General features: G+C 44.3%; 2 protein-coding genes across 2 annotated transcripts in view; one reads left to right on the top strand and one right to left on the bottom strand.

Moving 5' to 3' along the window:
• The window catches only part of PCNX2 (pecanex 2), a 119,308-nt gene extending 114,074 nt beyond the window's left edge, over positions 1-5,234 (bottom strand). The window contains exons 1-4 of the mRNA XM_079971845.1: positions 4,437-5,234; positions 2,606-2,805; positions 2,166-2,283; positions 136-172 (exon numbers count right to left, since the gene is read on the bottom strand). Coding sequence (XP_079827971.1) covers positions 136-172; positions 2,166-2,283; positions 2,606-2,805; positions 4,437-4,589 — 508 coding nt within the window. The 5' untranslated portion in view covers positions 4,590-5,234. The remainder of the gene's footprint in view (positions 1-135; positions 173-2,165; positions 2,284-2,605; positions 2,806-4,436) is intronic.
• A 4,399-nt stretch (positions 5,235-9,633) lies between these two features.
• The window catches only part of MAP3K21 (mitogen-activated protein kinase kinase kinase 21), a 33,892-nt gene continuing 18,985 nt past the window's right edge, over positions 9,634-24,540 (top strand). The window contains exon 1 of the mRNA XM_079971810.1: positions 9,634-11,185. Within this exon, the coding sequence (XP_079827936.1) occupies positions 10,378-11,185 (808 nt within the window). The 5' untranslated portion in view covers positions 9,634-10,377. The remainder of the gene's footprint in view (positions 11,186-24,540) is intronic.

The raw sequence follows: 24,540 nt of genomic DNA, 5'->3' as shown, positions 1-24,540 counted from the left end.
AAATATTAAATGTTTACAAGTTATATAAAGTTCACTGCTACCGTTTATTTTAGGAACCTGCTCTAAACTCTGAGGTGTACAGTTTTTGGGGTGAAACACTTTTAACAATAGTAACCAACATTATCTATAAGGTACCTTTCAGATCTTCAATCGTTTCTTGTGCTGGCAGTTCCTAAAAATGAAGCAAATGGATTATGTGATCCATGTTATATTTAAAATGTGCATAATTTAAAACAGAGTACTTTAGCAAATCATAGTAAGTATAGCCTATATCCCACTTAAAATCAATGGCAGAAATAATAAAGACAGAATACAAGGATTGCACCCAACATCTCATAGATGTCTCAGGGTAAGCCATGTGATTACTCTACATTCAATGAAAGATGTGGTGGTGGTATTGAAACTAATTATTTTGTTCATAGTACATTTCACAAGTTAAGAAAGTTTTTTCCCCTTTCAGATGTCAAGAGTCAGCAAGCAATACTTAAAAACACATACTAATAACTCTAACTGAATACCTGAGACCTGTAAATTGGAGAATATTGTTGATGTTATTTGAAATGTATCTGAATCATGACTCCGTCTCAAAGCTCTACACAATTGCTACCCATGCGAGTCAGCTTCCCTCTTAGGCCAACATTGGTGTTATCTACATGTACAAAACAGGAAAATGTAGCCAGGGATGTTCCCACACTGGTTTAATGGGTAAAACCTCACCTCATATTTTTTTTATTGCCACATTCTAGTGGGTCTGCTTCACATAGAGTTGTGCACACTAAAAAAGCTTCCCTATTGTCTTCTGCAACTAAGCAAGTGGACCTGTTAGAGCCCCAGAAGAGGGAAGAAGGTGCTGGACTCACCAGCGGCGTAGCATGGGTTGTCAGCACCCGGGGCAAGGCAAGTAATTTGCGCCCCCTAACCCGGGGCAGGGCAAGTAATTTGCGCCCCTAACCCCTAACCTGCCGCCGCTGCCAGCTTCTACTTGCTGCTGCCTGGGCTGGGGTATTTACAGTAAGGTAGCCACGGCGGCGGCGGGTCCGTGTCAGGTGATCTGAGGCGAGTTGCCGCTGGCGCTGCCACCCAAATGACGCCGCTTGCCCGGAGGAGGAGGAGGGCAGAGAGGCGAGGAAAATGCAACATGGCCCAGCAGGTGCAGCGGCAGCGGCGGCGGCGGCGGGGCTGTGAGGAGGGGCTGCCTGGCGCGCCCTCCGCGGCCCTGACACGCGGGGACCACGAAGAGCGCTGAGAGCCGCTGCCTGCCGGACGCCTTCAGCCCGGACGCGCGCACAGCTCGTCGGTTCTGCGAGACATGGGGCTCTGCTACAGCCTGCGCCTGAAGCTCTTCGGCGACTCCAGAGGCGGCGAGCGCACCCCCCCCCAGATGTTGCGCCCGGTGCGGCAGGCCCCCCCTGCACCCCCCACGCTACGCCACTGGGACTCACCCCAAAGGACCCCTTCCTCTCCTCCCATTCACTAACAGTCATTATCACTATCACAGTACTCAGCATTGATCACATCTTGGGACAAGGGGAGAGAACAAAAGAATTCTGAATCTTTAAATTTCCTTCTCCTTCTTTAGCATTTTTGGCCACTGAATGATTATTATTATTATTTCATATACTGCTTAATGCTAACATAGGGTTCTATACTTGTAAACCACTTGGAAGGCTACTACATCAGCATTAATATAGACATCCAGAATTAAAATAACAGAATAAAATAAACCCACCGAAACATTAAAATATAGACACCCACAAATAAATTATGCAATTCAATTAATACACAGTAATTAAAACAGGATCTTTTCAAATCTGCATTGATAATGATGACCAGAACCAGATGTCATTGGAGCTACAGTATATGGGTATCACCAAATACACCAGCCCCACCATTCCCCCTTCCCTGTCATGTGTACATCAGTAAAACAAAACGGATGGCCTGGCACCACAGCACTCTGAATTTCCCTGCCCAACTTCACTAGCTGCTGCTTGCAGGGATGGCAAACCTCGGAACACAATGACATCCCATCATGCATTTTGCTTTGCTAGGCAAAGGAGATGGTATGCTACTATTTTTACAGTAAAACCCACAGTACATTTTTGATTGTCAGAGAAACCCAGTGGCATATGTAGAGTGAACAACACTGCAGAAAAAGCTTTACTAACCAGGACTCCTGAAGAGTGATGAGAGAGTATAGCCTGCACTTTTACACTGCTGTGGATGGTTGGTGTTGAACCATTACGCTTGAGCTCTTCAAATGCACAGCTGTCCCCAATGTTATTGCTATTCAAAAATAATAAAGAACAAAGAGGTCAGGGATGACTTTTTCTCACAATGACCATCACCAGTCCTGTTCCAAATATATGTGCAAATCAGCCTGTCAGAAAATTGGCAGTCAATCAGTGATTCTGCTGGGATTAATCTACCTCCCTTCCCTCTCCCAAACAGCTGCTTGGCACCATCCACAATTTTCTGACAAAGGCAGGAAGCCTATTTGCTCACAGTAGATTATTTGCATGCCCAAGCTTGTTTCCCTACATGTACGCCTCCTCATTATTTCAGAAGGCACCAAGGATAACCTTACACAGTAAGGAAGAAAACTTGCCTGAGATTCATATGCCGAACTGCATTATCTCTTCTACCTTCTTTATTTTGCTTTCCTTCTTTCCATGAGACCTTTTGTTGAATCACTTCTCCTTTGTCAAACATAAGATGCAGGCGATAACTGACCACTTTGATTATCGTGAAAAGCACAGTCACAGAACTACAGTAGACAAAGGCTGTGATGGCATTGGGAGGGAATGCCTAAACATAAGAATAACGAAGAGTTAATGCAACTGATCCATTGGTTTGCCAGTAGATTTCATTTACTTGCAGTGTGACAATTTAAATTTGTAACAAGACTGATTATTGATAACCCTGCTAATGTTCTCCTAACAATTATACAATACTATTGGCATTTACATGGGGCTTTTCCTAAGTGCTTGAAATGTAATTTTTACAACAACCCTGTAAGGCAGTGGTGGATAACCTGTGGCCTTCCAGATGATGTTGGACTCCAACTCCCATCATCACTGGCCACTGGCCATTCTGGCTGGGACTGATAGGACTTGGAGTCCCAATAGCATCTGGAGCAGTTATGACATATGATACCCCTGTTGTAAGGTATAGTAACATTGCTAATCATTTTCATGTTACAGATGTAGGAGGAGCAATGAGGCTGATGAGATTTTACTTTGCCTAAGACCATTCAGTGGCTGATATGAGACACGGAGCAGGAACCTCTTAGCTCATTTTCTTAACCACTACCTAAATCGGCTTAAGGTCTGTATAGTTAAAGCCATGGTTTGCCCAGTAGTGATGTATGGAAGTGAGAGCTGGACCATCAAGAAGGCGGATCGCCGAAGAATTGATGCTTTTGAATTATAGTGCTGGAGGAGACTTTTGAGAGTCCAATGGACTGCAAGAAGATCAAACGCATCCATTCTTAAAGAAATCAGCCCTGAGTGCTCACTGGAAGGACAGATCCTGAAGCTGAGGCTCCAGTACTTTGGCCACCTCATGAGAAGAGAGGACTCCCTGGAAAAGACCCTGATGTTGGGAAAGATTGAGGGCACAAGAAGAAGGGGATGACAGAGGACGAGATGGTTGGACAGTGTTCTCAAAGCTACAAACATGAGTCTGACCAAACTGCGGGAGGCAGTGGAAGACAGGAGTGCCTGGCATGCTCTGGTCCATGGGGTCACGACTAAATGACTAAACAACAACAAAAATCGGCTTACTTGCAGGGATGTGTGGGTGTTAGAATGCTCCATATATATATATATATATATATATATATATATAATTTCTTCAGACTGGCAAGAGATACAACAATTGCAGATACTTTGGTCAGGATCCAAAGAGCCACTCAGCACTTAGTCCAGGGCTGGGGAAGCTTTGGCTAACAAGACATTGCTGAACTACAACTCCCATCAGCCCCAGCAAGCAAAACTGATGTCCAGGGATTATGAGAGTTGCAGTCCAGCAACCCAAAGGTTCCCACACCCGACATACTCGATAGCAGAACAAAATCAAAAGAGAGAATAAGCCTTGGGAAATATAGGAGCATAGTGGATGAATATTTTACTGGCATATTGTTAGAATGCACATAATCATAGTTTTATTGTAGCACCAGCTGGGAGAAGGATCATCACTAGAGTTTTCTCATAGGACACCTTCTGAATCCCCATAATCCTTCTCTCTCTCCCCCATGCCGTGCTGCCTCCACCTGATCACCGGGACTTCCCGGGCTTGAGCCGAAGCCCTGCTTTCTCCGGGCCCTCATCCCGGGCGCAGGAAGGGAGCTGCGGGGCCGCCTTGCCCGCACAGAACCTGGCTCGGGTCGTTGTCCCCGGGGCTCTGGGCCTCTCCCTCCCCGCCGGCTCCCTCCTCACCAGGTGCATCGCCATCGGCAGCAGGAGCAGGAAAAGCCACAAATAGAGGTGGCAGCTGTTGGTGAACTTGCTCTGCTCCGGATCGTGGTACCAGCCTCCGGTGAGCGCCGCCCACACGCCCTGCCGGAGCAGCTGCACGGCTTGGGACACCATGGCCGAACCTGGCAGCCGCCGCCGCCGCCGCCGCCTCACTCTCCTGGTCGGTGCTGGTCCCGGCCGCCACCGCCGCCGAGGTGATGCCTGGAGCCGGCCGCCAGGACCTCCATGCCGGATGCTAGAAGGATTTTCCCATCATGCTCCGCGGCGCCCTCCGTGCCAGCGCTCCCTGAGATGGGAAGCTCCGCCCACCACGCCTTTCGCAGGACGTGGCCGCTCAGACGCGCGAGGGATTCCCACGCTGGGCGCGCAGCTCCTTTCTGCCCGTTTTCTCCTCTGCCTTTCTCCTCGGCGTCCTGCCCTCCGGCCGCTCATCGCCTCTCCATGGCTGGACTCCCCATCTCTCCGCTTGGGAAGATTTCACACCAGACCCCTGGACTGTAGTTTGCTAAGGGGTCTGGGAAGAGGAGCTCCGTGAGGGCGAACTACAGCTCCCAGGATTCTTGGGCGCCACGCTGCCCTTCCCTCCTTCGGTTCTTCCCCAGTTGAGTTTCCAGGGTGCAACCGATGTCGTTCACCCCTCCATTCCCAGCGCAGTCTTTCCCCCGCCTCTTCCCAATGAGGATCGGTAGCTTTGCCCTAACTTCAGATGGGGCTGAATTGCAAGCGCTGCCGTCCCTGATCATTGCTGACCGGGAATGGTGGGTGGTTGTAAGTCCAGTGGAATCTGGGGACCCGGAAGTAGGAGATGGGTGGCCTCTTTCTGCTAAATACGTTTACGAATCTATACAAATAAAAAGATAAATATTATTTAGAATGCAAGTTTGCCTCTGTGTGATGCTTCCTATTAAGCATCTCAAGGTTGCGCTGAATGTGTACTGTGGACGCAGTGCAAAGCAGACGTGAGCATTCCAGCCCGAGAAAGCTTTATGTGCTTCACAATATATCCACTAGGGGGTGCGATAGGAGAACTTTTCTATATACAGTACCTGCAAAAACAGTTTTGAAAGGAAGATAGAAATTCTATTTTATTGCTTCTCCCGCTTATGTATTTTGACACACAACTTTTACCACTGCTTTCAAAATAACTCAGAATATGTAAGTCATTTAACTATTTTCTTTACTGCTGTGTTGACTTTTGGGGAACGCTCAGTTTTATTGTCAAGACATTTTCCCTTGTTAGCTTTTCATCTTCACAGTAATTCTTTCCCTTTGTCCCATCAACAGTGTGACTGCTTCACCTTCCCACTTTCTCCATGGACCTTATCCTACCTCTCTCCTAGGTCTTGGAATGGCCTATATCTGCCCCTTGCCACCCCCCCCCCACCACAGACACACACTTATGCCCTCCTCTCCTCTCTCCTGCCCAAGCCTCTGCTCCTTTACTTAGCCCTAGTTGTAGTGAATGCCTGTTACAACGTGTAATATATTATACTACAATGATTACATGAGAGTATATATGGAAATACAGTCTTTCAATGTCCATAGACTTTGCAAGATTCAGCCTAGACATTTTCAAGCAATACATCTAAAATATTATTTAATAGTGAACGTTTGATCACTTTTCATCACTTTAGCTTATCTTCCTCTGCTGAAATAAAAAGGATCTGCCCATTGTGTGGACTGACATGGATGGATTTTTTACATTACCAGAGATCACAAATAAAATAGTTTTGTATTTCACTACATCAGAAATAAAAAGAGGGGAGGAATGGCAGCCCATGTAAACTCCCAGCCCATTTACAGTGTGTGACAGCAAGTTTGAAATTTCACACAGCCACTTCTGACCAAACGATCATGCACACAAGTCAAATTCACCTCGGATAAATTCTCAAGAGGTGCTAAAACCCACCTCTTACAATCCTAAACAAAAAAACAGTTCAAGGAAGGGGACAAATGGAGTTTATCTCCCAGCCCAGCAGATGGAATGGCATCTCTCTCCTTCCCTTTTGCAACCTGACAGTTGAAGGAGTGAAGGAATCAAATATACTAGATAATTTGAGGGCTGAGGGACAATGAGCCCTGCACATTTTGTTTGCAAGTGGACTGTTACTGGACCAATTTGAACACAGCTCTAGGCATACAATATATATAAGCCCACATTCATGACGGCAGGAACGTCATAATTCTAGATGGTTTCATTTTGAAAGCAGAACTGCTGTTCAAGCAGAATTGCAGCTTCTTTGGCTTTAATTCACCCTCCTCAAGCATCCATTCAGTTTCAACCAGCTCCCTATTAGCATTACTCTGGAGGCCAGGACAAGGCTCTTCTGTACTAAGCAGCTTAACAAGAAACCTCAAGATAATAATGTCTCAATGAACTCAAAAGATAATTGTACCTGGCAGCATTTAACATTTTCTCTGTGGCTGGCAGAATTTCCTGCCAACATGCTCCTCCTACATGAATTGGACTCCAGAGAATACATAATTTATTTTAGTCTCTGCAGACCGATGGCAAGTGGTTCATTTTTAGCGTTTGCTCTCTTGATGGGTTAATTGAACTGGCTGTCAGTGGCTGACATATGTTTATTTTATGCTGACTTGGGTTTTATTGCTGAATGGTTGCTGGGTTGGCTTTATTATATTTGTTGTGTTTTTAAACTTGTTTTACACTGTCATTGTATGTTGCTTAGTAAATCTTTTTATTATTATGTGACTGGCAAATGCAAATAATAAATAAACGCTGCCAAGCCGAGGAAGTTTCCCTGGAGGTTCCTAACATCTTCCTTTTTCCTTGAAAACAATGCTATGGTTCTATAGTTCCTTCTAGCTATCACCCCTAAAAGTGGCATTACTATTCAATATTTTTTTCAAAGCACCCCCAAATCTTGCACATACAACAGTGGCCTGGAAGCGTCATTAAGGCTGCAATCTTATGCTCACTTACTTGGCAATAAAAAGTCAATAGGACTTACTTCTGACTAGACATATATTTGAAATATCTGATATTATTATTATTATTTAATCAATAATCTATCCCAAGATCCCAGGGAGATGTACAACATTAAAAACATTAATTTACATAGCATAATAATAAAAAGCAATAAAACAACCACAGAAAAACATCATAATAGAAGTCCCCCCTACTTTAAAAAGGCCATAGATTGTTTAATGGATGAAGGCCTGGGCAAGGAAGAATGTAACCTCAATAAGTGACCTAATAAGTGTCTTACACACATTTTCCTAGGAGTAAACAATACACAGATCCAGAGTGGAGTCCCTAAGACGATTCAATGGCACCTTGTATGCCTCCTTCCGGCAACTCCTGCAGGCTTGCGTCCCAGAGAGGTCACTTCGGTGCTGTTATCGCAGCAGTTCACCCCCAGAGGCATACTCCATTGTCTCTCAAGACAGACTGATGCCAACAAGCCCCACTGAACGCAACAATTCCAAATATTTTCTCAGGCTATAAACAGGGATTGTTGGGAAGGAGGTAAAGAAAGTATCAGATGAGATAGACAGTGGTTCCACTTCCTGATCTTCATTCCAGGTTCATTAGTGGAATGCTCAATTCCCAGCATCTCCAGGCTTACTTCATAAGTCCTCTGCAATTGTGTAGCAAGTATCAGCAACTACACTATCTAGTGAGCACAGATCCTTATCATGAATCTTACTTACCGGTATATATTATGTTGGAAAATATTGGGTATGTACCTTTATTTATTCTGTTTTGTATATTCTGCTTTATTTTACAATGTGTATGCAGGTAGCTCAGTTTTGTTATCATTCATCGGTTGTATGCCTTGTATCTTATTTCCAGCTGAGGTATCACTTTAGCTAATGGGGCATCCTGCTGCCACCGCCGTGCGATTTCTGTTCTTATCCTGAAGCAAAGTTCTTAACCCAAGGTACTATTTCTGGGTTAGCAGAGTCTGTAACCTGAAGCGTATGTAACCCGAAGTGTCTGTAACCCGAGGTACCACTGTATTATGAAACAGCAGCATCATTCCAGAGACACTGTCCTTTTGAGGCTTTTGAGACGTCTTCTGCTGAAACTTTTGAAAAACTATTGAGAAACTTTACTTTACTCTGTTTCAAATCAGGCATTCTTGCCACCAAAGACTGTGCTGCCTAACATGCTCTGCCTAGAATTGTGTCTGGGTATAAAGTGGTCTCAAAACATGGGCAGCTTACAGGAATTGGGCCAAAGCAATTCAAGTGCCCATGCCCCTGGGATATTATAGTTTACGAAGTGCTCTAGCATATTCTTTCTCTTTCTGAGCACTGTAGTTTGTTCAGGATTGCTGTGGATTGTACCTTAGTGGGAGATAAACTACATTGCCCAGTATTCGTTTGAGGGAAGTAATGTGCTTTGAACGTGCTTTAAAAGTATATACAAACACACACCCCATCTCTCTCTGAACAGCAGAACAACATAGGAGAGATCCTGACCCCTGTCATGTGCAAGGCTGTTGAAAACAAGCTACCACGTATTATGATGCCTCGTCCTAGTCTGGAGAGGGAGGAAGTACAGGATTCCAGTCGAGGCAGGAGGCAAAGTGGGGCTTTGCGGGTGAAAGTGAGCATCCATTTCACCCCAAAGTTCCTCAGAACAGGATAGCTTAGTCGGTAGAGCGGGCAACTCCTTTATCTGAGTGTCGTGGGTGGGTTCAAGCCCCACGCTGGGCAAAACATTCTTGCATTACACGGGGTTGGACTAGATGACCCTCGGGGTCCCTTCCAACTCTACAATTCTGTGAGTCTATGAAACAGGTTTACAGGAGTTTCCTGCTGCTGCGCCCCCCCCCCCATCCCATCCCATTTCTCCGTCTCCTGCGCGCGCGCACCCGAGGGGAGCCCCTGCTCAACAGCCCCCATCCATTGGAGGTCCAGCCTTCCGGGTTTCAGGCGAAGAGCGAGCCTTGATGCCGGCGCTCTGGTTCCATCGCCCCCCCCCCGCCCTCCTGGCGCCCCTTCCTCTCCCGAAGAGGCAGCTTGGTCTCTGTCGCGCGCGCCGCTCGCTCCCTCCGCTCCTGCGCCGGGCGAAGGGCAAAAGCAGCCCCAGGCACCTGCCCGGCTCGGCTCTCCGACCTGCGCCCAGAACCTGGCCCCTGCGTCACGTGGCTGGGGCCAGCCAATCGGGGGCCAGCCAAGAGGTTTCTTTCTTTCTTTTTTTTTCGGGAGCAGCCGCTGTCGGAGAAGGAGGTTGGCTGGGAAAGTTGCTCTCTCGCCGCTCCGTGTCGCGCGCCCTCGCCCGCCTCTCTCGGCGTTGCTGCTTTGAGCAGAGGGGGCCACGCCGCTCGCCCCCCCCCCGGACCTCGCTTTCCCGCCTTCGCTGCCGGAGGCGGGCCGCTTTACCTGTTGCTTCAGCCGCCGCCCCGCGCGCCCCTTTGCCTTCCTTCTCCTCACCTGGCCCCTCCTGCCTTCCCTGGGAGACCCCGGAGGGCGCTCGCCTTTTGCCCTTCCGGTCAAGCCTTTTCGCTCTTTCTCTTCCCTTCTTCCGGCCTACGTTGTCCCCGAACCTCTCTGCTTCCCGTCCCCAGTCTGTGGACCCGAGACCTTTCCACTTCCTCCCTTGCTGGGCGCCTTCCGCTGAGCCCCCACAGCCTCCTAGCTTAGGCTTCCTGGACTGAGAGAACCTCCCACTCCCCACCTCGTTCTTTCATTCATTTTCTCCTCCTGATGAGCCTTGCCCTGACTCCCCTCCCTCCTCCAATCCTCTGCCCCCCTCCACACTCCAACTTCCTGCCCTTGGTCTTCCAATGCCTCTGCTTGCTCCACTTCCTCTGCCATCACATTCCTGCCCAGTTGAAGCGTTGAGGGGGATGGTCTTCTTCCAGAGGCTTCCCTGACTGTTCCCAATGCTGAGGCCAAAGTGGATGAGATCTGTGCCCCCGCCTTGACCATGGCCTTGGTGAGCTCCGAGGGAGCAGCTGAAGGGACCTCGGGGACCACCGGCCGTACCTCCTGCCCGCTCTGGACCGTGCTCTATGACTACGAGGCCTCCGGGGAAGATGAGCTGAGCCTGCGGCGAGGGGAAGTGGTGGAGGTTCTCTCCAAAGATGCGGCGGTCTCCGGAGATGACGGCTGGTGGGCTGGCAAGATCCGCCACCGCCTCGGTATCTTCCCGGCCAACTATGTGACCTACCAGCCGGGACGCTACCAACATCCCCCGCTGGGATTGCTGGAAAAGTCTGGGCATGAAGCCCAAGCCCAAGCTATGGGCGATGGGCATCCTGTCAGTGGTGAAGACCATTTGGGTTCTCTAGAAGAGATTAACTTCCAGCATCTGGAACTGCAGGAGATCATTGGAGTTGGGGGCTTTGGCAAAGTTTATAAAGCAAAATGGAAGGGCCAAGAAGTGGCGGTGAAAGCAGCGCGGCAGGACCCAGATGAGGACATCAAGGCCACGGCAGAGAGTGTGAGGCAGGAGGCAAAGTTGTTCTCCATGCTGAAACATCCCAACATTATTGAGCTTCATGGTGTAAGTTTGCAGGAGCCCAACCTCTGCCTGGTCATGGAATATGCTAGGGGAGGACCCCTCAACAGAGCTCTGTCAGGGGCCTCTCCCTCCACCAGTGGGAGTCATTGGGGCCGTCGGATACCTCCTCATATACTGGTTAACTGGGCCGTGCAGATAGCTCGTGGGATGCTTTACTTGCATGAAGAAGCCTTAGTATCCATCCTTCACAGAGACCTCAAGTCAAGCAACAGTAAGTACAGTGTTCAAATAGTTTAAAAACTGAGTGAGACAAGTTACGTTTTCCTTTCCATTTTTAAATGTTGCAACCCCGAACACTGTTGCACTGTGAGAAACATTGTTTTTAAACAATGTGGTGTTCTAAGTGAAGGCAATGAAATATTTTTTCTGTAAGACCTGGGTTTGGCAATGCCACAATGAAGCTCTAACCTCTTGAGTCAAGTTGGATAAAAGAGTCAAGTCTCAAAAGCAAAAGTTAGACTCTAGGCATTTGTACTGGGATTTGAAATCAGTACTTTTTCTTTTCCCATTCAGAATCTGCCTTTCAATTATTCTATGTTACAAGATAATCCAGTTCTGTTGCATGAAGTTTCTTTTCTGTTGCCGCAACACCATTGTAGATGCACAAGCTGTTCAGTTTTCAGCTGTGTCTGCATTCTTAGAAAACCTGAGCAGCCTCTTACAAGAAAAAGGGTCTGGGTGACATTTTTCTTCTGAAATTTTGGTTTCAGCATTGTTGATTATAAAAACAACAAAAGCATTTGTTTGTTTGTTTTAGGAGTTATATTTAGACTAGGGCTATTGCTTATATACACTACCTGTCTTGTAAATACTGAAAATCTAAAATAGTAATGCTGCTCAAATCTGTGGACTGTTGTTGTTTGGTGCCATTTTGTTAAATCTGGGAGGAAGCAGTCTTACTTCACCAATAGCTTATTATTGTTTCCAGGTGCCTGAGGTGTTTAATGTCATAATTTGAAGGGCGGTAAGTGTGCAGAACTGCCAAAAAAAAAAGTGTTTCATTGTCTTTACCTGTCCTTGTGTACCATGTCAGATGGGTGGGGTTCAAATAATAAACTACTGCTGCTACCGATTATTATTATTAATGTGGATTGTGAGGATCAGTGTTGCTTGGGGTGTGGGGTTCGTGCCACATCCTGAAAGCTCATAATGAAGGATCCCATTGCTTTTCAAGTGGAAAAGAGAGGGGGGATTACTTATTCTCAAAATATCCTGTTGCAACACGTAGAATAAGCAATGGTGGAATAGTTTGAAAATTCAAAATGAGTGAAGAAAGCTTCCACATTTTCCTGCTACGACATGGCCAGTTTACTTTGTTGGACCAGTATTTTCTAGTCGTTGGTATTAAAGGAGGATTCCCCCCCCCCCCCGGTACTCACACTACAGTAGTTACGTTAGTCCCCTTAAGCTTCTGCAATGGCACCCTGTTGACTTAATATAAGGCTGCTGCTTCTCAAGGCACCCACCCATGTTGGATATATAAGCTAATCTCCAAATGGCACCTTAAACCTACGTTATAATTGCCACAATAGAATAAATTTGTCATTATTAATTTCATTTCTATACCACTTTATATTTTAAAGAAAAAAATCTCAGAGTGGTTTAAAGGTAAAGGTAAAGGTACCCCTGCCCGTACAGGCCAGTCTTGACAGACTCTGGGGTTGTGCGCCCATCTCACTTAAGAGGCCAGGGGCCAGCGCTGTCCGGAGACACTTCCGGGTCACGTGGCCAGCGTGACATCGCTGCTCTGGCCAGAGCCAGAGCCGCACACGGAAACGCCGTTTACCTTCCCGCTGGTAAGCAGTCCCTATTTATCTACTTGCACCCGGAGGTGCTTTCGAACTGCTAGGTTGGCAGGTGCTGGGACCGAGCAGCGGGAGCGCACCCCGCCGCAGGGATTTGAACCGCCGACCTTTCGATCGGCAAGCCCTAGGCGCTGAGGCTTTAACCCACAGCGCCACCTGCGTCCCCTCAGAGTGGTTTACAACATATTAAAACATCAAATAAAACAATCCAGAATAAAACAAATTCAAGCTTCAAATAAAATATTTCAGATCCTTCTCTACGTGACATTTCCCCCATATTTATTTACTTAATTTATATAGATTCCCCATAGGAAGTCAGTGTGGTGTGGTGGTTAGAGCATCAGACTAGGACATAGGAGATCAGGGTTCAAATACCCACTCAGTCATGAGGCTCACTGGGCCAATCACAGCCTCTTAACCTAATTCACAGGGTCATTCTAGGAATTAACTGGTGGGGGGAGGGTGACCCAATTTGGATGTAAAATGAAGCCAGGCCTCTCGGTTTGATCTTCCCACATATGCTGGGGGAGAACTATCCACATATCATGGTTAAGTATGGTTTACTGTGACAAGTAAACACAACCACTGTTTCACTTGTGTAGCATATAAGGGTTGTTTATTTCTTATTTGACATGTGTGCAGGTCAGAAGCTTGTGCCTTCTTGCATTTGTGCACAGATGTTTATGTGTGCACACACACTGCATATAAGTGTTCTGTCACTTGTTTGGGATCTGTGCACCAGCTGCAGTCTGGAAATTGCTACCAGAAATGGAATGGAAAGAAGTCCTCTTAAACCAAATTCTATGTGTGCAGCTTAAGCATGAATGGACATCCCTCTGCCATGGTCCATAAATATGAGGCTGGAAATCATTCAAATGTGAAATATGACTAAATGTAATGAGATTATGGGAAAGTTCCAATAAGGTAGCAGGAGAGGTGGAAAGGCCTCATTTGACTCCTCCGTGCATTTCCTTCAGCACCCAAAAGTTAGATATTTATTCTCTTGCAAAACTGGTTTTATCTTTAAATACTGCCTTATTTCTGGGGAAGAAATGAAAGCTCCCCAAAGTTGCAGTTTTAATATATTACCATGAAGTATGTCCTATAGATCCTAGTGAAACTTAAGTTCTGGATAAACATGCTTAGGGTTGGATTAGATAGTGCAGATGCTGGTGTGCTACATTCTGTAGTTATCTCTAGAGTGCAGCGTTGCTCCCAAGCTACACACTTTTTTAAAAAAAAACATTTTTATTCAATTTTTCCAATACAAAATTTATACAAATCATACATCTTTTTTATATCCATTCTCTTTTTGACTTCCCTCAACTTGACTGATACTCCTTCCCTTCTTAATTTCTTACACATTTCTAAAATCTTACTTCCATTATTTTTATAGATTAAGTCTTATTTTACTCACATTCTAACATTTCTTCTTACAGAGCTTCATTAAAACTTACAAGCATTATTTGATTATCACTTAATTTATGCATATACTCTGTAAACTTTCCCCAATCTTCTATAAATCTCTGATCTCGTCAGTTTCGGATCCTTCCCGTCAGTCTATCAAGTTCTGCATAGTCCATCATCTTCATTCTCCATTCGTCTAGTGTAGGTAGCTCCTCTTGCTTCCATTTCTGAGCCATCAATATTCTTGCTGCAGCTCCCAAGCTACACACTTAACCCCTGAGTCATAAACACCCTTCCATCTGGGCTTTCTTCATAATAACCAAATACCGTATTTTTCACTCCATAAGACGCACTTTTTTCCTCCTAAAAAGAAAGGGGAAGTGTCTGTGCGTGTAATGGAGCGACTGTGTGGTCGATCGCTGGCCCCCTTTCTGGCCCCGCCCCCTTGCCCCGGCCTCCATTGTTGAATGTTCTGCAGATGGAGGCTGTTTGTTTTCCCAGCGACATGTGACTGGATGATTAGATTATCTGTCTGGAAACTGTAGAAATGGCTCCCCGTCCTTTCCTAAAGAAGCTGCAGAACTGTGAGTTGGATGTTTTCCCTTTGCAAAGTAAGCTCAACAACTTTGAGCTAATCCTCAAAAAATGGGGCTTTTCCCCTTTGCAAAAGAAGCTGCATAACTTTGAGCTGATCCCCCCAAAAATGGGGCTTTCCCCCTTTTCTCCTCTAAAAACTAGGTGCGTCTTATGGTCAGGTGCGTCTTGTGGAGCGAAAAATACAGTATATATCCCAATTGCTTTTCAGCAATAATAACATGATCTGCTATCCACACACAAATGGGGTAAAATAGCCTTGCTACATGCAATGCAGCTTGGTTGTGATGCAATTAAATTCTTTAGAGATGTAAACAAAATCTGGCTAGTTCCCTTCAGGGTAGGAGAAGTGCTGGTTTTTATACTTCTAGAAATGAGGAATGGGCCATCGTGAGTTTCTCCTTTCCCAAAGGCCCTGGTGAATGCAACCTGAAACCTGCATGGCACCTACAGAGCCTTATTTGCATGTCTGCTACCTCCTCCCACCTTCCATTTTAGGAAGATTACAGGATGCAGGCTCATAGATTTTCATCAGCTAACTTTTAAAAAATTCTCTCCCTCTCTTTCCTGTCTGCCTCACTTTGTTCAGCCTGATGAAAGGTTTTTGGGAACCTGAAAGGTTGAATACAATTTTGTGACATACTCTTTGGCCTGATACATATATTGCCCTTATATGGATTTTGAAACAGCGGCCCGATCCGTGCCATACATCTCAGTATCTTGTGGTTTTAAACAGCCATGGATTCCTCCAAAGAATCCTCCAGACTTGGAGCATATCTGAGGTGGGGGGGGGGGGAGCTGCAGGGTACAGAATAAGCATATATCCCATTTGCAGATGTTGGAGGCCACATGTGGATATCATGAATGTACGTCCAACCAGCAAGCTCCAGTGGTAAAGCACAAACACCAAACTGAAAAGAATTGACATCTGGAGAAATGGGTACCTTCACCTTCTACACCACTAAGCCTTAATTTCAAAAAACTCATTTTAATTCTTTTATATATTTTAAGGAATTTATATTCCGGCTTCCACAATAACAGCTATGATCGGGTGGCCTACATAATTTAAAACAAAGTAACAAAATGTCATAAAAGAAGCTGGACAACAACAGAGACAAGTTCATACAGCCATCATTGAAGGCACCAAAAAGATAGGAAACCAGAGTCCGTGTCAGGAGTGTTTCAACTTGGTGTCCAGAAGGAATGGGGATGCATAAGGAATAGCTGCCAGGAGTCATCCACCTTCCCAATTTCTCTCCCCAGCCTAACAAGCAGGCTGGTGGCCACAACTTTGGGTGACCTTTCAGAGAGGCAAAGTGTGTAAGGGAATGAGTGAGTGACCCCATGATATAGCACAGTGTTGTGCAGCATAGATGAGAAGAAAGATATAGTGACTATGGCAGGAAGAGGAAGCAACTAAATCTGAAAGCTAGTGGCATATTAGGAGGTTGCCAGAGACTTGTCATGCAGCTGCTTAGCAGAGCAAACCCATCAGCCATTCCTGCTACTATTTTAATTGTTAGCTGTTTTGCGTTACATAATATTGTACTATATGGTGGGCTTTGGGGGCGAATCATAAAATTGTGTAATGGTTAGAGGTGGCTACATATGTTGAGTCATGAGGTTCTGCCTACAGTAATGAAGGTAAGGTGCAGGTCATTTATAGGAACAAGCTGCTTCAGTTTGAGCCAGCAAAGCACAGGAAATGCCCAGGCTATCCCGAACTTCCTTTTAGTCAGCTTCCTTTATGACTCGTGAAACTGAGCATTCCATTATTGTCTCATCTTAAAGCCAAGCACATATGCTGCGATTAGATAGCTTTTCCCTTGAGGTTTGATTAGAAATTATGACAAATGTAATAATTTCTCTCCACCCACACCCTGCCTTATGCACCCAAAGGCTTACTGACTGCTAGGCATTATACTAGTGCTTCTTTTGCTCTGCGTGGGGATAGTCGGTGATGCAATAGAGGATGCATGAGAAAATAATAAGGAAGCAATCCCTTGGGAATTGTATTGATGTCAAAGGTTAATCACATCCCTTTCTGCTAGATCTGGCAGAACCTCTATGCGTTAATGACAAGCAAAGTCAAGCATTTCTTTGTTTTGATGTTTTGGGGTGACATCATTTCTGACAAACTAGACCAGGAACCATAGTACAGTGGTACCTCAGTTTACAAACTTAATCCGTTCCAGAAGTCTGTTCTTAAACCGAAACCATTCTTAAACCAAGGCGTGCTTTCCCTAATGAGGCCTCCCGCTGCTGGTGCCCTTCCACCATTCAGATTCTGTTCTTAGACCGAGGTAAAGTTTCCGGTTTTGCGGAGTTTGTAAACCAAATCGTTCTTAAACCAAGGTATGGCTGTAAAGGTTTCCATCATAGAGTACCTTTGTTCTAGTCTAAAAAATATTTGTCTCGCTCCCTGAAATGGATTATATTCGCTTTCCTTGCTGAATAGCCAGCACTTGTATTTCGTTTAGTAAACTTTCCATAGCTGTTCTGCACATGTATAAGCACATTAGAAGTGTTGTCCTGGATCAGATTAAAAGATTACCTGGTCTATCATTATATCTTCAGCAGCTGCCAGCCAGATGTCTCAGGAAACTCAAAATATGATGGAGATTACTATTCCTTTTTTTTTTTGCCCCAACATGTGGACATCAGAGGCATATTGACAGAGCATGGAAATTCCATTTTAGCAGTCACTGATGATAGAATTGACCTCCATTCATACGTGTGTTTTTTAAATTCAATTGGTCCTAGGTCCATCACAGCATCCTGTACAAAACTATACATGTGCTGTATAAATATGTTTATTTCTATTTATTTAACAGAATTTGTATACTAAGCTGTATACAATTTGTATACAATTTTATTGTAAATAAAATCTAAGTAGTTTAGGGAGAAGGATTGGGGAAGGGTATTATTCCCCAATCCAACAAGGATTGGGGATTAATACCCTTCCACAGAGTTTCTCCAGTATAATCTTTTGCGATTCTCTGTGTCCAAAAACCCATCCCTTGTGACAATTATTGACACATCAGAAGAAGTAAACAAAGGAAAATAACTCACATTCTACTGGGAAATTAAACTTGGAAAACTAAAGCTAAATAAAATCTGTTGTATGATCACCTGACCCCCCCCCCCCCATTTTTTGGGGGGTCAGAGTTCTAAATTGAAGTTATTGAGGGTATTAACATTATGATCAGATAGGTAGGTTGCTTATAAGAAATAGAAGAGTTGGTAGTGTGCCACTTTGTAGTAGCATTATGGAGATTTTGAACTTGTAAATCAGCATGCAGTCTTATTTTGACTGAGTCTGGTGGGATTTAAAAGTCCCAACAACCTCTGGAGGACTACAGATTCTCCATTTGTGCTCTGCATGGAAACTTCCATGTCTAAAATCTTCCCTGTCGTATACTTCTGCCTAAACAACATTAGCATCCCTATGTAGCATTTTGCTTTCTGTGCATCGTTGCTGTCATGTGGAGAATATGTGAGTCTGACTGCATGCCTTCACATGGATTGTTGCCAGGGGGACTGGCTCTTTTCAATGCTTATTTGTGGGCAAGTAACATCTTAACCAGGCCCTCAAACTTTTGCCTTTCAGGGCAAAAGTTGATTTTTCAAGAGGCGTAGCCATATTTGTCTTTTGCAGCAAAAACTACTGCGAGCCTTGTGGAACCTTGAAAGAGTAACAAATCTATTATGACATAAGCTTTTGTGGACTAGATCTTGTCTACAAAAGCTTATGCCATAACAAATTTGTTAGTCTTTAAAGTGTCACAAGACTCTTTGTTACTTTGTTTATGCACATAAAACAAATACGCATATGCAAATGCAGAATGGTGTTGCAGTGATAATATGGGGCCACAGAGGCAGTGGCTGGGAGGGTAGAAAAGATTCAACTTGACAAAACATATCTTGCTGTTGAGTCTGTCTCTTGGAGCAAGGCCCTATGAATTACCGTATTTCTAGCATGTAGAATTTTTCGTTTGCAGGAGGTGCATAGAGTTGATGTTACAGTTCTGTTTCACGTTATTAGTATCTTAATAAGTTCGTCAGCTTTTGAATGACTGTATTACTGTAAAATTAAAATAATCTTACTGTTTGAAACACACATGGAAAGAACTGTTGCTCTCAGCTTCGAGAGTAAGAAAATACACCTTTTAAACAAAATGCAATACCTTTTTTTGGCCCTTTTGTGGAGACGTTATCTATAACACATGATTTAAGGAAATGAGCATGTTTACAGAATTCTGTTTCCCCCACTAATGGCAGGCATTTTTGTGCCAATGAGCTAATTATTTTAATATGGCTCAACCAATAACTTCTTTGTTTATCATCTGTCCACTTAATTTTTCTGTAGAAAATTAAAGTTCTTCTGTTACTGTACTAATCTTGAATTCAGAGTTGCTTGTAAGGTAACAAAGTTCTAATATAAGATGCCAGACCTCTGCTGGTTATACCTGGTTTGGTGAATAAAAGTGTGGGGACTATATTTGGAGCTATATTAAAGGCCCCGTGCATTAAAAAAAAATTAATATTAAAAACTTGTAACCCAGGGGCTGCCAATGTGGTGCTTTCCAGATGTTGTTGAACTCCAACTCCCATCAGTCTCCCTGACCATGGTTAATGGTCAGATAATGAGAATTGCATTCCAACAATATCTGGAGGCACCACTTTCCTTACTCCTGCAATAACCTATCCAACTACTTCCTGATGAGTGGCAGGGTTGTGCTATATCTGAATTTTAATTCATACTGTACCATCTCACATATTTCTGCCAAAGATGCCCATTTGACAGGATGGTCTGGAAGGTGGCTCAATAGAGAAAAGCCTTGAAACCATTAATACAGTGGTACCTTGGGTTACATACACTTCAGGTTACATACGTTTCAGGTTACAGACTCTGCTAACCCAGAAATAGTACCTCAAGTTAAGAACTTTGCTTTAGGATGAGAACAGAAATTGTGCTCCGGCGGCACGGCAGCAGCAGGAGGCCCCATTAGCTAAAGTGGTACCTCAGGTTCAGAACAGTTTCAGGTTAAGAACAGACCTCTGGAACAAATTAAGTACTTAACCCGAGGTACCACTGTAGCTTGAAGAAGCCAGGCAGAGTGGGCTGAAGGACATGGGAGACTTAAGTAAATGCAGATGAGCTTGGCAGAGGAGGCCAAAATATGCATGTATCAGCCAGGAGGGACGGGGAGGACACAAGATTTTCAGTTCATTGCAGGAATTTGATGGATGTGCAAGTACAAAAGGACTGCATCTTTGGTAGTGTGAAATTATTCTGCAAGTTGAGAAAGTTTCTCCCACCATTGTGAGGCTCAAGTTTTTCACAGGGGCACGACTTCACTTGCTGATCTTTGAAATAAAATATGTACTTCATTTTAGCAAGGAGCTTTTCCTCCCCCTCTTTCATAAATGACTCAGATGTCCATTGAGAAACTAGCTTAGAATTCTAAAATGAAAACCCCAAATCAGTTACTCACTTCAAAGTTTATTGCCAAGGGGCTCTTTCTCTACCTAATGCTGCAGCTTCAGACCCAGACATGCCAGTGTTGGCAGAACAACTCTGCTTTGTTCTTTTCAGTGCTAATGAAATGTTTACTTTTGCAGGTGTGCTTTTAACTCAAGCCTGATAAGCCAGCCAGCTTTCTCCCTGCTTCCTCCAAAGCACTGCAGCAGCAGCAGCAGCAGCAATGTCTTGTGTCCTGTAGGTTCTTACTCAAGAAATGAAACAATTTTGAAACCTGTATTTAGTGTAAAGTTATTGTCAGAATGTTAATGCTCCTAGCTGCATAATGCTGTTCTTTAGTCATATTTTCAACAATTATTATCTACAAAGGCAAGAATAGCAATGACGTGTTTCATCTAAAGTGATTGAAAACACAGAATTTGGGGGTTGGATTCAGAGCAAATTAAAACTCCATTGGGTTTTGTGAAACTTAATGGGACTTGAGCTTTCCATGTAGATTTCAGTGGGTTCAAAGCATCACTAATTTGGTCTGGATCCACGCCTTTCCTATAGAGCACAAAGTTTAATCATGGGCAGTTCTTCTAGATAAGATACAAAAGGTCATGAACATTGAGCAAGTGGCTTCTTAAAATGATAGGAACCCTCCCATCAGATGTCAAGGAAATAAAGAACTACACAACAAGACATCTGAAGGCAGTCCTGTGTTAAGAAGTTTTAAATGTTTAACATTTTACTGTGTTTTTTTATGTGATGTAAGCCGCCCAGAGTTACTGGGGAAACCCAGCCAGATGGGTGGGCTAGAAAAAAAATAAGATGATGATGATGATTTATTAAGCAATAGTTTGTCTTGTTGGTCATGAGAGCTGCCATAATAAAATCTACAAAAAGAGACATAGGCTGGAATACATCTTTGTGATATGGTGAATGTCCACACTCAACAATGCCTCTCTCCCCCTTCCCCATCCCAGTACATTCCACCACCAGTTTTCCAACTGTATGTTATGGGCAAGGGGGAGAATTGGATGGGGAAGGGAGATGGAGGGAGAATTGCATAAAAAAAACCAACCCCCCCCCAAGCAATAATAAATGGATATTGAGATGGGGTTCTCTTTAATCTGTGAGTGTTGGTACTTAGCAGACTGAAATGAACACAAGCAAGGCAGAGAGAGACAGAGAGAATGTGTGACCCATGAAATCCTGTGATCATCCACCAAGTTCAACAGCTGTACCCCCATTGCTGATTATGATTTGTTGGTTTAAAGCTGCATCGAGATCCAGTAGGCTTGATAGATACAGGTATGGCCATGTTAATATCCCACAAGCAGCTCTCAGACTTGATGGTGGGTTGTCCTGCAAAGCGTAGTGCAGTCTGACACTTCTATGGATTTGTGTGGCCCATTGTAACTTGACTGCCAAGCTGAAGGGAACATGGAGGGCAGAGATTTGTGATTTGATAAAGCAATGCCCTAAATTTACCAATGGTATCATCTTGTTCCTTGCTCCCCGCACAATAAACGGACCACCTTGAGCCAAATTAGTGCAGATAATCAAGGCATATGTTGCTACAGGGCAGCACAGGCTTCCTCAACCTTGTCCCTCCAGATGTTTTGAGACTACAATTCCCAGCATCCCTGACCACTGGTCCTGCTAGCTAGGGATCATGGGAGTTGTAGGCCAAAAACATCTGGAGGGCTGAGGCTGGGGAAGCCTGGGGTAGTATGTAACCTTGCATTTTGTACTTGCATACTGCATTTACAGCATAAGCTTTCTTTTGCCAATCAGTAATTGTGCTATTGCATAATTACCATGAAACACTTTGCTGACTTGCCAGTAATGGGTGGCTCTCTAGGAGAAATCTGAATATCTTTCCCCCCAGTTTATTGTCACTCAACCCAACATTGCTGCCAGATTTCAAAGGGCTTTGGGTTCATTGTGTCCTCCCTGCGACTCATCACAAAACTTTCTGTACTCTCAAACTTCAGGTGATCACACTTTTACTATGTGCTTGGCTGTGTTGTTGTTATGCATTGTAGAGTTTTTCTTACAGCCAGATTTCATGTTCTTTCATACCAAGTGTTTTGAGGCATGCATGCTGCTCCTCCTCTTTCCTTAAGGGTAAGCCCTTGCAATAATCAAGAGGTAGAATTTATAGAACATGTGATTTCTATGCTGGAGTTTTGCAGCATATGATTGATTAGCCCTTTGTTGACCACACTACCCGGCAGACCAGTTCAGTTTTATGTTAAATATCCAATGGAAGTTACAAACCGCCGGGCGCGCGAGGCTTGGGGCGGCAGCCTGCAGCCCGAAGCACGGGGAGCCCTCCAGAGGGCGCCCCATGCTTCGGGCAGGTGTGCGCAAGGCTTGGGGCGGCAGCCGTGGCTTGGGGGGGGGAATAAAATTTTTTATTCATTTTGCCCCCCCCCCAAAAAAACCCAAGGTGTGTCCTAAGGGCCGGTGCGCCCTATAGGATGAAAAATACGGTAAATTTCTATCAGTGAGAAGAATTCACCACCTGAGACTGGAGAGGCTGTCTTAGCAAGGACTCACAAGAACAATCTGTTTTGCTCTGAGATTCTTGTGTGTTGTATACTTTTTACTTTTGGTTTTTGACTGTAGCATATTGATGGATTGATGTTCTTGCTGAGTGGTGCCTTGTTTCTTCCCCAAATTCATGTAGTTTTATAGCCTCTACTGTGGTTTCTTCCCTAAGGGAAGTGATGTTTGCAATCAAAGGACCCATGGAGTGGTAGCAGGGAATGGGAGAGATTTAAATGGAAAAGAGCGACTTACATGTAGCTCCTCTACTACAATCATGCTTGGTTTGTTACAGATAATATTATAACTTATTGTGTGTATATTGAATTGGTCTATGTTTTAAAATGTTATGGCTATTAATCCAAAGGAGTAGGTTTTCAAATGGCTCTGTGCACCCAAATTTTAAATAGGAATTGGTAAATAAGTGGCACGCATACACAAAATCCACTTTAGTAATTGGACTTGATGCTATAGAGGTGCGTTCTAAAATATGTTAATGTTATGGACATAGTGCTAGTTCTGAAAGCACACTTTCCTCCTGAGTTCTCTTAGCGTCAAAGTAAATGTTTGCAAAGTGTAGCCTTTAGGACTGGGCTCAATCTGAAGTCGGAATGGCAAATATTGACATTGTGATTTTAGTGATCAAGTTCTACAAATTGTTTTCGTTTTGGTGAAGCGCATTTTGCATGCAGAGTCCCTCACCTGAATCATATAGCATGTGTGTTAAAGTAACTTCCAGATTCTGTATCTGTTATTTGTGACCTTCAGTCACGTATGGCTGAGTGCACAGAATAAGCCCAAGGTTGCAAAGGTCACTTGTTTTGATATGAAGCTAATGAGGGGCAAATATCTGTAGAAGTCCAAAAGGGATGGCCTAGCGCAGGTTGCTAAGCAACAGACCACAAGAATTTGTTCAGTCACGAGGCACTGGCGCCTATTTAGTTTGTTTATGTCAAGTGCTCTGCCACCCAATTTGACAAACGGGAGGGAGGGGGGAAATTATACAAAGTATATGTAGTGACTGCAATTCTTCATCCTGCTTATGGGAAATAGTTCTTGACTGCTGCCCCCTCTTTCCCATTAAAATGAAACCTGGCCATATGCCAGTTATTACCTTTCCAAGTCAGTTTGTGTTTGGTTTCGGTCAGATTGACTGACATGGAATTTGTGGAATTTTGCTTTGCCTGTGTAGAATGCAAAACAATAGGCCTTTCATTAAAGTACAAAGGGCAGCAAGTTCATATCACTATGTTCACCACATTTTCCTGCTTCTAATTATTTCTGTCATGGGCACTGAGTTTCAATATAATTTTATTCAGTACTTCACTTGTGCCTCAAGGCACACTGTTATGGATCAGTGACAGAGTCTTCTTCTTTTAAATAAATGCATACATGAATAGTAAAATATTAAACATTCTCCACAGTTGCAAGGGTTAGAGGTCACCTCGCCTTTTGCTTGAACGCATTCCACAGCCCTAGATAGTTTTAACTGGTTACCTGTTAATGGTGCTTTGCAATTTATATGGCCAGGGAAAGAACTTAATCGCAATTCATTATCTGTACACTGGACTTTGAACCATGTCTGTCTCAAGTGTTTAAACATAGTTCCTGCTATTGACAACGATAGTGTGAACTGGATTTCAGCATCGTAGTTCTAGTTGAGCTGCCTCTGTGATTCACTAGTTTTGTATGCGTGAGGATTCTGACATAAATCTTCTCCTGCTGCAATCCATCAAT

Source organism: Podarcis cretensis (assembly GCF_951804945.1).
Source record: "Podarcis cretensis genome assembly, chromosome: 3".
Classification (NCBI taxonomy): domain Eukaryota; kingdom Metazoa; phylum Chordata; class Lepidosauria; order Squamata; family Lacertidae; genus Podarcis; species Podarcis cretensis.
Note: the sequence above shows the minus strand (reverse complement) of the source record. Positions and strands in the feature narration are given on the sequence as shown.